The sequence below is a fragment of the Castanea sativa genome, chromosome 1 (genome assembly GCF_040712315.1).
Source record: "Castanea sativa cultivar Marrone di Chiusa Pesio chromosome 1, ASM4071231v1".
NCBI lineage: Eukaryota > Viridiplantae > Streptophyta > Magnoliopsida > Fagales > Fagaceae > Castanea > Castanea sativa.
In genome coordinates, this window is record NC_134013.1 from 55187428 (window position 1) to 55201207 (window position 13780).

Genomic DNA, 13780 nt, shown 5'->3' on the forward strand with positions numbered 1-13780 from the left:
TGTAAATCTTATAATTCGAGCTTAACTCAACCAATTGCAAAAAAAATTTCACAACCCGACCTAACCCACCAACCCCTAAAAACAAACCCAACTCAGTAGATTGGGTTGGAACGGGGTCTATTTTTGTGGGTAGGCGAATTGGCTACACGCCCCTACTTAGTTGCCCTAGGGTTGCCTAGGTTCAAAGAAGCGAAAGATATGAAAAAGCTATTTATTTGAAACCAAATTTGTATAAGAAACAGTAGATCGCCCCTACATATTACTAATTTTTTAAGGTATGCCAAATATTGCTAACAGATAAAAGACATTTGTCCACTTCAAGAGTTAAGACATTATTATTCAATTTTTGGAAGTAACAACTTGATTTCATATCTGCTCACCACAGCCCTAGGTTGTCATTTATACAATACCAGTTTTCAGATTTAGAATGTTTATCTTCAATACACCCATAAAGCATTTTACAGGCTCCTAGACTACAATGAAGTAGAACAAAACTTAAAAAGAAAAGAAAAAAAAGCGCCAGCAACTGCCGCAAGAGAAGGCATAGTCCGCCAACCTGGGTAGTCAAAGACCTGAACACGGTTTCAAGATTCCTAATTGATACAAAAACTTTCCAATTATAACTGCTACTAATGCTACCAGCCAACCCATTGAAGGGTATTCTTCAAGTTCCTCAACATTACTGTACACTTAAAAGTCCTGCAACATTGTGCCAGTTAACTCGTTGATAATGCAGAATAGAGCAAAACCTGACTGAAAAATAAGCAGGATATACCCACCATCTTCGTAAGAGGGCCTGTCCATCTATTCCACAAGAATCAAGATGTTTTTTTCTTTTACATGGTAAGGGTCGGTTACTCTTCACTGTGACATGGAATCCCCAGATGCTGCAAGCAGCTTTGCATCCAAGTCGTCAGCAGCGTAGTCCACTGCAGAATCACCTGGCAAGGAACATTATCCATTAGAAAATTACTACTAGATATGATATACAAAAAGCACACTCAACAATGCCAGCACTGGACTAGGATCTATTACTGAGGATAGAGTCAGTTGATGTCCGCTTTGGTGATGTGCTCCTCTTCAAATCTGCAATCATGAAATTAATTGAATATCTTCTTGTTGGCCAAGACAGAGAAGGCTAAATACACAAGCAGGTCTACCAAAATTAGAGCGTTTGGATTGTCTACAAAGTACAGGTTGCAAAATCATTTATCTTTGACACTGCTATTGTTGACATTATCAGAAAAGGATTTCATTTGAAAAACCAGGTACAGATCTTAAACAAGATGGGGATGTCAAGTACTAACTTAATTGAAGAAAAATTGATAATCCAAGCATGCACCATTCTAAGCCAATAGACAAGCATCTTTAACCTTGTCAGTTAAAATTTAAGGGATAATAACACATTGAATTAATGTCCTCGTTTCAAACATTACAAGTTTGGCGAGCCCCACACCCAAAAAAAAAAAAAAAAAAAAAAACCCCTCCTCTTATACTGTACTTTCAGCAAATAACAATTAGTAAAACACATCCAAACACACTTTTTTTTTTTGAGAAACATCCAAATGCACACTAAATGTATAAGACTGCTAAATGTTGAGTCATATTAGATAAGCTTATAATTTAATAGCTTCTGTCTCATGGGCAGTGCACAAGCATCATATAGGCAGACAATGATTTTAAATTAGTTAATCATACTTGAAAAAAAAAATGTGACCACCAAGTTAAAAAGGTAGCAATGCAGTATCATGATATAATTTCGCTAATAGCTTTGTTTTATCAAGAAGGGAAAAAGAAGAGAGAGAAATTTATACTCAACTAGAACGAATTTACCATACCAAAAGTATTACGCAACCCTTTGACAGCATCAAAGTTCTTGTATGTATAGCCAACAAAATTAAGATCTTTAGGAGTCAAATGCATCTGCCAACAAAGTCATAGCACAATAATAAGATGCCTAATGATAAGTACACAAAAGCATTAAATCAGAACATATTCAAGTAAGCATGACTCTTATATATATGTTATACATAAACTGGCCAAAAAAAGTTCCTATGCAGATAGGCCACGTCAGTGACAAAGTTATGATGTAGGCTAAGGAAGAGATGCACTGGAGCCTAAGGGCTGAATATATGTCCATCAAATAAGAACAGATGGTTTACAACTTTAGACCAAAATTCCATGCCCCCAAGCTGCACACTAATTGTATGTGTCTTATTCTTCTCTCTCTCACTCCCCCCCTCCACCCCCACCCTCTTTCACTTGAAGAAGAATGGATTCTTTTCTTTTTTTTGATAAGTAAGAATGATATATATCTACTGTATATAAGAAAATAACGCCAAAAGGAAATCTATATAAGGTAATATTTGATGGTGTAAAAAGCCAATATTTGAATAAGGCAATTTCACAAATTGGGGACCACACCAAACTAATTTTATGGAATCAATTTTAGGTTCTATTAGCACTATTTCAAGTTCTTGTCATAAGTAAAAGCATGGCTATGCTTTGTTCCATTAACATGGATGGGCTATTACCATATAAAACAGTCCCACACAATTGGGCCATCTAATTTCATAAGATAGTGCATCCTTGCCTTGCATGTTCATGATGTTTGGACAACATAGTTGGAATGAATAGAGAACTTTGTTGGTTTATTTCCACACTTTCCTTTTCATTAACTTCCTGGTACTCTTTTATTTATCTATTTATTCAAACTCACCCCCACTCCCATGCTTAAAAAGTCTAATGACTGTCCGTCATTGGCTGAAGTACATCTTATCTCTAGTTTTGGGTTTTTTATTTAAATCGAGAAATACTTAACAAGCATATGTATAAATTATTTTATATTTGCCAATAGGATTTTATCCTCCTTTTGTGCAAAAAATTGCATACCTTCCTCATAGGTCCAGATCCAGCTCTTGATTTTGTAGGAGGATTCACCTGTGCCACAATTAAAATTTTTGTCATGGCTATGGTACAAAAGGCATCATACTGAACATAAGCAAAGACCTAGAAAGATCCGTTTAAATAGAAGAAAGATTGCAATCAAATATCATAAACATGGTGACATTTTTCTATTATAAAAAAGCATGCAAACAAATAGGATCGATAAACTACCCCTCTTGTTCCCAAAGCTTAAGTGAATAAAAAAAGTGAGTCACTTAAACATTATTCTTGCACTCCCCCTCACATTTGGGCACAAACTTCCCCTTTATAAGTGGCACCTAACACATGGAATTTTTAACCTTTTAAATGGGAAGTAGAGCAAAGGCATGGTTCAAACTCAAGACCGCCCACTTTGATATTATAAAAAAGTACCACTCCTTCCAAAAACTTAAGCTAAAAAGAAATGGTGGATTTAATCACTTAAAAATTACTCTTAGAAGGATGATAACCAGCTATTTTTTATCATGTAAAGCTCAATTATAGCATTAAGATACCAAATCCATGAAGTACCCAACCAGCATGCACCCTGGTCCTAAATTTTAAAGATACTAGTAAGTTATTCGTGCGATGCACAGATAATGTTGTAATGTTTTATATAAGATGGTTTTGGAGAATGTTGTATATGTATTATAGCATAATTGTTATAGAACTATATTAAAAATGAGTTCATCATAAAAATAAAAACCATTATAAATTACACATACATATCCATTATAATTATTCAATTGAAGTAATGAAAAATAAATAAATAATTTTTTTTTTGGAGGAATATTATAGAATAAAAGTTGATATAGAATGTATCTTTCTCCTTAATTCTAAAACAAAACACACATACCAAACACTCATAGTCAATAACATCATTTACAAAACCCAAAAATCTACAAAGTCTGACCTTAACATCAAAATCGTAATTGCTATTGTCGCTCAATATAAAATGCAACCCTCCTTCCTTGATTGTAGCCAACTCATACAGGTTAAGATTAAATGAAACAACAATGTTAAAGCTAGGTAAGTGTTGTCGAAACATTTAAGGTAAATGACATTGTTTTTTGTCTGTGTATTTGACATGGGATGGCATGAAGGGCAATGGGTAGTTATATATAAAGGGGTAGAAGTGCAAGAGGTGAAAATGGTGAGTTAAAATGCAGAGTTTTGTGTGTATATATGAGGGATGAAAAAGCTTGAAACATTGAACCAAGGATACAAAAAATATTTATTTTTTAATTAGAAAAGTCTTAAAACATTGAACCAAATGAAACAAAAACTCAATATTTAATTTGTTCTTAACTCTGATATGGCACTTGAGAATATTTTAATTCTTTTTGCATAAAACGAGCCACCTAGCAAAACCTCATACATACATACATACATATATATATATATATATATATATATATATATATATATATATATATATATATATCCAGGTTTAAAATCCTATATGAAAAAAATTAAATATTCTCATTTAGAAAGAAAGAAAGAAAGCTTCATTACCTCAGTCCTCAGTACCTCTGTAAAGAATCCTTATCTTAATAAAATTTTAAAAAATAATAACAATAAAATCAAATCTACTCAAAAGTAGAATGTCAACTCCTTGTGTGACTATGGAGACAGCAAAAAGAACGGTGATTTCCTTTTTATGATCAATAATGGAAAAAGCCTTATCTCATTTAACACATAACTACAAGAAACTATTGCATTCAACAATTCAATTGAAAGTCAAACCCAACTACACAACCAATGGTCTCTTGCCAATGATCAAGGATGAATTTGCGACACATTACCTCATCGAATTTCATAAAATTTTGTGTATCAAGTTCCCCATTGACCTCTGGCTTAAATGCTGCCTCCATTTCATAGAGTTTGTCCCATACCACATCTTTGAACCAGGGATGAGCCTGGTAAAGGTACCATTGAATTTTTTTTTACAAGTTAGAACAATATTAGAATGAAAAGTTTTAAATATAATAGAGAGAGAGAGAGAGAGAGAGCATACTTTAATTTGGTCTGCCCCTCCAGTGCCAAGCCGATGTTCAACATCACAAAGCAATCTACAGATCAGATCCTTTGCTTCAGGTGTCAATCTTGCCTCATCTGGAAATTTTAAATGATGTTTCCAATGCACAATCTAACATATGTAAAGCAATATGTCAAGGAACTGATCACATATAACTTTAACTTTAAACTATTAACAACAGAAATAGGAATATGTTACAAACTTTACATATTAATTAATAGAGAATGACTTAATAAGGACTAGGGGAAAGACAAAATGACACAAAAAGGAAACGTGGGAAAATATCTAATCTATGGTTTTGTTAAGTAACTCTATGATTCACACTACCAAAACTCCACTATGTTGTGTTGCTAATAATGCAATTTCTTTGAAGTTTAAATTTAGTTAAATCCTCGTGCCCATTTTGTCTTGTCTTGAGTCTGAAAGGTCATGTTCCTTTCCCTTCCCCCATATTACTGTACTCTACATATTAGTGAACCAGGCAAGATGTTTATTCACCTCTAACAAAAGAAGCATTGATAAAAAGCAACAAAAGCACATTCTCCTGAAACATCAATTATAGCACAGTACATTATTATAGAAAGTTAAATCTTCACTAGGCTTCATGTAAATTCCAAAGTCCGATTTTGATGCTAAGGTTGAGAAACTAAAAGTCTTTTGGTGTCACACCAGAGTTCTTCAAATCCAACCCACCAAAGGGATTTAAAAAGGAGAAAAACCACCTCTCATTGTGTAGCCCATAGCCCAATGGCCTTCCAAGGGACGGCAAAGAGAAAATAGCTATTTATTTATAATTAACTATATCCAAGAAAAACTATATAAATCCATCTCAAGGTGATAATAAGCACTTGAATATTATTAAAAGAATTGATGAATGATTAAATTCACGATTTTCTATTAGCTTAAGTTTTTGCAAGTGTTCTACATTTATATGATTTGATTTTTTCCTTCAAAGAGGAGAGGAGATTAGGGTAGGGAGAGGACTTATGGTCAATGGCTAGCCCAGCCTTAGGACTGAAAAGTACAAAAGAAGGCATTAAATTAATAAAAAAATAAAACATGTCAGAATAAAGCAAGATGAAAAAATAAATAAGGCATATCAAATAGGATAACCTACAAGCTAATTAGACATCTTATGTTTCAGCTGAAAAGTTAAAATCAAAACAAGTGCTTTTGGCAAATTAACCTTTCTGCAAGCTGTTACTGGATCATCGGAATAAAATGGGGGATAGCCAACTAGCATCTCATACATTATTGCACCAAGCGACCACCTGCAACCAGGCAATTAGATAAGAATTCAGGGAAGGCTTAAACAAGGAACCACACTAGTTTACTTGTCAAAAAAAAAAAGGTATAACTTTAATCTCCATCTGTAAGTGTGAGTATTTCTCTATACTTCACAATAATTTGTCCCTATAATGATATAGAAGAGCCATCTTCAACCTCCAAAGCAAAAGCAACCATAAACGATATTTTCACTAAAAAAAAACTGTGATTGCATTATCCAATTCTTTTTAAAAAGTGCAGGAAACATTTTAGACCTAAACAAAATTTAAGGTATAAACTGAAGGTATAGAGCCCAAGAACCCAAACTAATTCTGCAATACTCTCAATCCCATCTTATGTTCTTCTAGTGCTTTTGCATACATCAAACTAGATGATTTCAGATGCTAAATTTCCACAAATCAGATTCAATTTTAATTTGGCATAATTATAAATTACTCTTTTGAAAACATGACTTTGTTTTTGGACATTTTAAACTTTAAGGTTATGTTTGATTCGGATATAATTGGGAGGATAGAATGGGAGGAAGGAAAACTAAGGAGAGATTGCCTTTTTCAACTGCTTAATTGGGTTGAAAATAGGGAAGAAAGGGAGGGTTTGGCCAGGTATTTTCCACATGGGCCCACCAATACAAATTTGACCAAATAGGTGGAGAAAAGATGATGGAAAATGGGGAAAGAAATTTTAATGATGCTTTTACCCATATCCAGATTACCGTTGCCAAACACCTGTCTTACCAAAAACCCTGTTTTTTTCCCTCATAAGATCCATTGCTAATAAAGTGGCAGAAAACTTAGTCATGTTGCTGATCCTTCTTCTCAGACTCAAGAAATCACTGTATAGTCTCATTTGAGGCAGAGCAAAACCAGAAGCGCAATCCAAATTGGAAACACCAGAAAACGGGTTGCACTCTAATCTAAACCTGGATCCATTAGGCAGAGATGGGGCCATAGAATGGTGAGCCGACTTCATGCCCCCGCATTAAGCCAAAATCAACCTTTTGAAAGAAATGGTGCCATGGCCATATTGTCTTTCTGTTTCACAGAGAGTTTTTTTTTTAGGTTGGTTTCTTTATTTTAATTTGTTGATAATATGAATAATATGAGGTTGGGAGAGGTGCTGTGAATGAGAAGTTGCCATTGGTTGTTTACTTGTTTTTGGTTTTATCCGACATATGAGAGTTTTCTTGTATGGGAGATGTGCCAGATTCTTGGGTGTGTTTTTTTAGTTACAGTAAGTAAATTTTAATTATTGTTGAAGATCCTATAAATTACATAAAATTCTTTCCAACATTGACAGTTGAGATAGATATTGAAATAACAAATGAGAAGAGATAATTGGCAAAGGCAATGTAAGATCATGTTTTAAGTGCGGATTATTATTTGTTAACAAATGATAATTAAAGCAAGATAAAAAATGGTTAGCAGGGTAAAGATCATGGTTTCCTTCTTATTTTAGAAACAAAATGGATGGGTAAAGAATGAATCTTAAACTAATTTAGCTATTCATATTATTTTAAAGGAAAAGATAGTTCTTAATTCTTATATACTAATGGAAAAACTACACCTATGTAATAAGAGCATAGTAGTAAATTCATACAAACTACCTTTTCTATCTTCTTATTTTTCTATGATATTCATTTTCTATCTACCAACACGCATGAAGGATAAGAAGACTCTTTTCTTTCCTCCTACGTTGTGATCCTCTCTATACTCTCCATCCTCCCAATCAAACAGGGCTTAAGTGCTATTTATACGCTGTTTTATAACAGGTGCATCCTAAGAAAAAATAGTCCAATTCCAATTATATCTGTTTTGCTTCTTACAACACACCTATACTGACAAATCATAATGTTTATCCTACCATTTTTCAACTACTATTGCAACTCAATAACACAGCATTATGAAGTGAAACAGAATAACTATTGCATTCACTTAATAACATGAGAACAAAATTTTAACACCTAGAAAATGGACAGAGATCAATCACGTTGCATGAAATTCAAGAAAGTCATTTTTTATAAATAAACTGACCAGTCACACTCCACACCATATCCTTTCTTTAGCAATACTTCCGGAGCGATATAATCTGGAGTGCCAACTGTTGAATAAGCCTGTAATTTTTTTTTAAAAAAAAAGAAAAAACATATATATAAGAAAGCATGAATGTTAAGACCTTCAAGAACATTATTCCTCATTAATCAACAGATACAATTAGATCTTCAATGGGTTATGAACTAATCCAATGGCCAAGATGATAAATAGTGTTCTGGGTGGTAAGGCATTGGAAATAACCAGTATGACCAAGTTTTTGTGGGTAGATACGAAGCCTCCCAAGGTCACTATGTTCCATGCCCCACTAAAACCATATTGTTTGTCTTATTTCAAAAACACTTCATTGGGCCACGGTTGCTCATGCACATGCAATTGTTATTCTTCTTCTGATATTAAAATTGTATCTAGAAATTGTTAAAATTGAAATTGCAGGCATCTTTGTCTGCGCATAATTGAGTACAGAATATGGTGAAATGCCACATCAGTAAGACACTAAAAAATGGATAATTCCCTACCAATGTCCTCCTGTTCATCTGCCAATGCTGAAGTTGTTCAAGGGGGCTTTTCCACCGTCTCCCAGTTTTAGTATCTGAAAAGCATCCATCAATATCCATTGTATCATTCAAGTTCTCATCATCCAGGACTTCATTTTCATTTATAGAAGATAAATTGGAGCAGTCAAGTGGCTTGCAGAGGCCAAAATCAGAGAGCTTCATGTGACCATATTTATCCAACAAGAGGTTGTCAGGTTTTATATCTCTGTAAAAATCATGGTTGCAAATGCAAAGAGTAAGTCACAGATATACCAAATTAGACTCTCCATTGGCTTATCTTTTATTGCTTAAAAGAAAAACTCTCCATTTCCTTACAATTTGGTAAAATGTCACCAAAATATACCGACCTGTGAACATAGTTATGTTTATGAATAGACTCTATGGCCAGAACACTTTGAGCAATGTAAAATCTAGCAACAATTTCAGTCAAAGTTTCTTCTCTCATGAGCAAAGTCATCATGTCACCACCAGGCAGATATTCCATAATTAGATACAAGAATTCAGCATCTTGAAAGGAATAGAAGAGTTTCACAATGAAGTGACTGGCGACTTCTGCAAGCAAATTTCTTTCAGCTCTAACATGTTCAACCTACATCGTGAATAGACAATCAGTGAGCATGAACAAATTATGCCAGTAATATGTGAAGATAATTTGAAGTAATTAGGGAAACATTGAAAAACAACTCTTTAATTATTTGATTAAAAAACAAGAAAATCGGAAGCTGCTTAAATGTTGAATTATTGAGTATTAATGATACTGATTCTTGAAATCAAACATTATCACTTCTCAATATGACAAAATCATACACCCACTTTACAGCAGAAAAGCAGCACCTAAAGAATCAGATGGCACCTTAAATTTTCATGAATTCTACTATGTCTTCTGAATTTGAGAGAACAAACTAATTATTGACATTGAAAAAGAGAAAGTTATATCTCATAATAACCACTAGTTCTAATATATGTAGTAAGTTACAATCCATTTTTCTCTCCTAGAAAGCATGTATATAAAAGCAAGTGAAACAGAAAGAAAAACAGACCCTTTGCCAGGTCTTTTTTTTTTTTGCCAACCCCGCATTTTACAGAGAAGGGACCATTTGGACAGTTCAACTATCTCTAAGATCACCAAGAGAATTTTAGAAAGGCCATTATTTAGAGCTTTATAGAACTCAAAATTCTATTCCAAGGCACTCAAGAAAGTTACATGAGTAGAAGAAATACAGAACAAACATTTCATTTAGTAAATTTAACAGTAGGGAGGAAAAGATACAATTAAAGCTTGGAGAATAACAAGAAGGTCATATATATTTAGTGGAAGAATAGTATTAAAGAGTATTACATTGAAGTTTAATAACACCTTTTAAAAGAATTCAAAACTTCTTCTTTTTTCAATAAAACTTTATTACCTTTATTAAATTAAACTTTTAATAATACCAGATCTCACCTGTCCTCTGCTAAGCATTTCTGACTTCTTTAACTTCTTCATGGCATAGATGTTGCCTGATTTCTTCTCTCGACACAGTCTAACCTGTAAAATAGTCATATAGAAGCATCAAACATTGAACAAAAGCTAGAAAAATGTGCTTCCCACTACTCTCCTCTCTCTCAAAACTTCCAAACATAGCATTAGTCACCACAATTTTTTCAAGCTTCCCCAGTCAAATTGTAATTTAAATAGAGAGAAAATAATTTGTCAATTCTTACTATCCAAATTAGTGGATCTTTTTTCAAGTTTAAATAAGAAATCCTGGTCATTTTCATGGGAGTCTTTTTCTTTTTGGGAAGAAAAGCACAAAAGGGGTGCAGCAACCCTAGTACACGGGATGTATACAAAAGAAAATACAATATACAATAAAGGTTAACAAAAGTTCATGGTCTCCAAGAATTCGAGGAAATCCACAACTGAAAACGAATAAGAGGTCGAAGTCCATTCATAAGGTCTTCAAAAATAAGAACTTCAACTTCATTGAGTGTAACTCTTTTCTCATAAAGCAACGAGCATTTTTTTCTCTCTAAAGACACCACATTTAGCACAAAGGAGCTTTCCCGTTATATAATTGGAATTCCACTTCCAGGAAACGTTTATATCCTCACCAAGGATAGGAATTTACTCCTTTTTTCCACTATATGTTGGGACTACTTCAGCCCAAGTTCAATGCATTTACCCATCTCGATTAAAATTTTGGTTCCTTAACCTCTTCTTTCACCCAAACTCTTCTAGCAAATTAAACACCACAGCCTTCACCTTGATCTATAGTGCTGTCACACAAACCACCACCACCTCCATAAGCCAATACTACACCACACCCTTCCAAATCATCCACCAGCATCATGCCTCAACTGACAAGTGCCAAGATGTGTCTACTCCTGGATCACCATAGCTTCCAATGATTGGTCATCCCACCTTCACTTATGCCATAATTGCCACTTTTATTAATGCTATCACTACCACCTCAACTGTATTACCACCAAGATTAGCACCAACACATCACTATCATCAAAAATATCTTTGACAATACCTTCATCACCACCAATACTCCACCCTCAACTGTCACCACCACAAGACTCCCACCATGGCTGCCTCCACCTCCAACTTCGTTTCCCTTTAGATATTCCTTCACTAGTGGTGTAAAAAGATCTCCACTCCTGTAAATTATTACCTTAAAATTTACTTTGATTTTTTGTGTGGGATTGATTAATGAGTAATTAATACTATTTCTAAAATAATTTTAATATATATATAATGTACAATTTAAGTAATTTTAGACACCATCTGAGTTTAACACAATAATTCCCAGATATGAACCAAGCTTAACACTGAGAACTAATATTTCAGTAATGCTTTTTTTTTGTTTATATATATATATATATATATATATATATATATAAAATTAATAATATGGTACTGCAACAATGTTAAAGAAAATAATAACAAATATCTTCACAGCAAAGCTTGTATGTGGTTTATAAAATATCCACATCTCTAACCTCTCCAAAGGCCCCTCTCCCAATGATGGTCAGAAGGTCAAAGTCATCCACACATATCTTGTGCCGTTTAAGTCGCATGTACTCAGTCTCTTTACGCTCCAAGTCCTTCAGTATATTGACTTGCTCCTCTTCTGAAACATCCGAAGATGCTAACTTCCTTTCCAGCACTGAGCGCCTGTAAATAATAAATTCAAAATAGGAAACATACTAAGATCAAACATTAAACTGTAAAGTTCATCATCTAATAAATACTAGTTTTGCTTAGAAAACAAGGACCAAAAAATTTCAGCATAGACAAAGAAATCACAAGGTTTGCAAAGTAATACCAGTCCGTGTACTTGTGCATATGTGCACATGCACATTTATGAAGAAAGAACACAAGAATAGCCAACAAACAAATTGCCTAGCAAGCATGAGAGACAGTTTGGAAATGAGGCATGAGGGTTATACGTGATGGCAAGAAGATAACAATGGTAAACAATTATAGAATAGATACTTGAATTCCCCAAAGCCCACGCCTATAAACCTATGACAGATGTGCCTTGTTCTTTGAGATACAAGCCATGAAGCTTGCATCTTATGCTTTTAGTCATTCTACGTGTATTTCATATGTTGTTAAAACAAAGAGGCTCGTTTATCAAGCCAAAACTCAAAACTATTTAACCTTTTAAAAATAGAAAAAAAATCTTTTTGCAGTTACTCAATTTGTTCGCCATTACACTTCATCAATTACATTTTAATTAATTAAATTATGACAAACCCTTTACAGAACTTTTTCCGAATAAAGACTAGCTGATAATTACATAATGGGATTCAGAACCATTAATATACAGCTAAAAAATACATTCCTTCTAACCTTCTATCAAAATATCCATTAGCATCCATATTTTTCCAGAGCTTTTAGACAGTTTGAACACACAAAATCACCAAGCGCAAACGTTTAACATTCAAAGTCCCACTTCAGACGTGTAATTTGCCTATTACTTAATTAATGTGGTCCCCACTTCTACGGTTCTACCCAACAATAGCTAAACCACATTAATTCATAATTTCCTTATAAACCCATGCCCCCTTTTACCAATCAAAAATCCGACTTCAACAGCGCATAAATGATAACCATAACAAAGCCATAAAACAAAACAAAAATACACACAACCCCCATCTCTTATTTCTTATAACATGCCAAGATGAAACCCACCTTCTCTCTTTTTATTGGCTAAGCCCACAAAAACAAAACATATGACAATCCAAAAAAAAAAAAAAAAAAACCCATGTTCCAAAATGAACCAAACTATCAGTTTCACGTTCCAAAATGAACCAAATTATCACAACCCCATTGTCTAGAGTTACCTCTCCTTGCGTTCTTGGATGTGCTTCATCTGAGCCTTGTAGTGGCTCTCTATATACTGCTTAGCCGCAGCCACCCTCTCCATGGTTAGGCTGGACCCCACCTCCTCATCCTCCTTAGCCATGGTTCCCACGTTGTCCTGCTCTTCTCTCCCCACCTCAACCACATCATTCTCCATACCTCTCTCTCTCTCTCTCTCTCTCTCTCTCTCTCTCTAAAAATGGGTTTGGGTGTGTGTGAATTTTGATGATGGTGACAACGAAGCAAAGCCCAAGGAACGAACGAGACCTCAGAAAAATAGACAAAATTAAAAACTCGCTTTTTGTAATTTTCTCTTTCTTTCTACAGTTTCTTCTTTCAACGTCTATTTATCTATTGACACGTACCTGTCTTTGATTGGTCAGTCCCATGAGTTCCTACAGTTGTGTCTGAGGACTCCTCCAGGTAGACACCAACACCTGGGATTTAACGTGGGACCACTATTTTTGGTATTCCAATCCAACGGTTTGGAACTCTCTCCCTCCCCCCCCCCTTCTTCTTTTTTTTTTATTTTTTTTATTTTTTTTTATAAAAAAAGGTGGTTAGACCC

General features: G+C 34.2%; 1 protein-coding gene across 2 annotated transcripts; it reads right to left on the bottom strand.

Annotated features, from left to right (window-relative positions):
- Positions 1-322: 322 nt before the first annotated feature.
- LOC142621116 (uncharacterized) lies at positions 323-13467 on the bottom strand. 2 transcript variants are annotated; one of them, XM_075794429.1, is made up of 14 exons: positions 13194-13465; positions 11844-12018; positions 10300-10383; positions 9203-9444; positions 8817-9060; positions 8281-8360; positions 6150-6234; positions 4943-5074; positions 4731-4844; positions 2893-2940; positions 1839-1923; positions 1036-1086; positions 780-941; positions 323-699 (listed from the first exon to the last, which is right to left on the bottom strand). In XM_075794429.1, exons 1-13 carry the CDS (start codon positions 13367-13369, stop codon positions 862-864), a joined length of 1596 nt encoding a protein of 531 aa, XP_075650544.1. In that variant the 5' UTR covers positions 13370-13465; the 3' UTR covers positions 323-699; positions 780-861. The 2 variants fall into 2 exon arrangements, with proteins under 2 accessions (XP_075650544.1, XP_075650550.1); XM_075794435.1 differs by lacking the exons at positions 323-699; positions 780-941 and having other exon boundaries at positions 1039-1086; positions 1820-1923; positions 13194-13467.
- Positions 13468-13780: the final 313 nt, after the last annotated feature.

Coding starts and splice junctions, on each gene's coding strand:
- LOC142621116 (XM_075794429.1), bottom strand. CDS start 13,369: ATGGAGAATGATGTGGTTGAGGTGGGGAGAGAAGAGCAGGACAACGTG. Junction 6,235..8,280: donor TATGGTGTGGAGTGTGACTG/GTCAGTTTATTT, acceptor GCCTGGTTGCAG/GTGGTCGCTTGGTGCAATAA. Junction 2,941..4,730: donor ATTTTATGAAATTCGATGAG/GTAATGTGTCGC, acceptor ATTGTGGCACAG/GTGAATCCTCCTACAAAATC.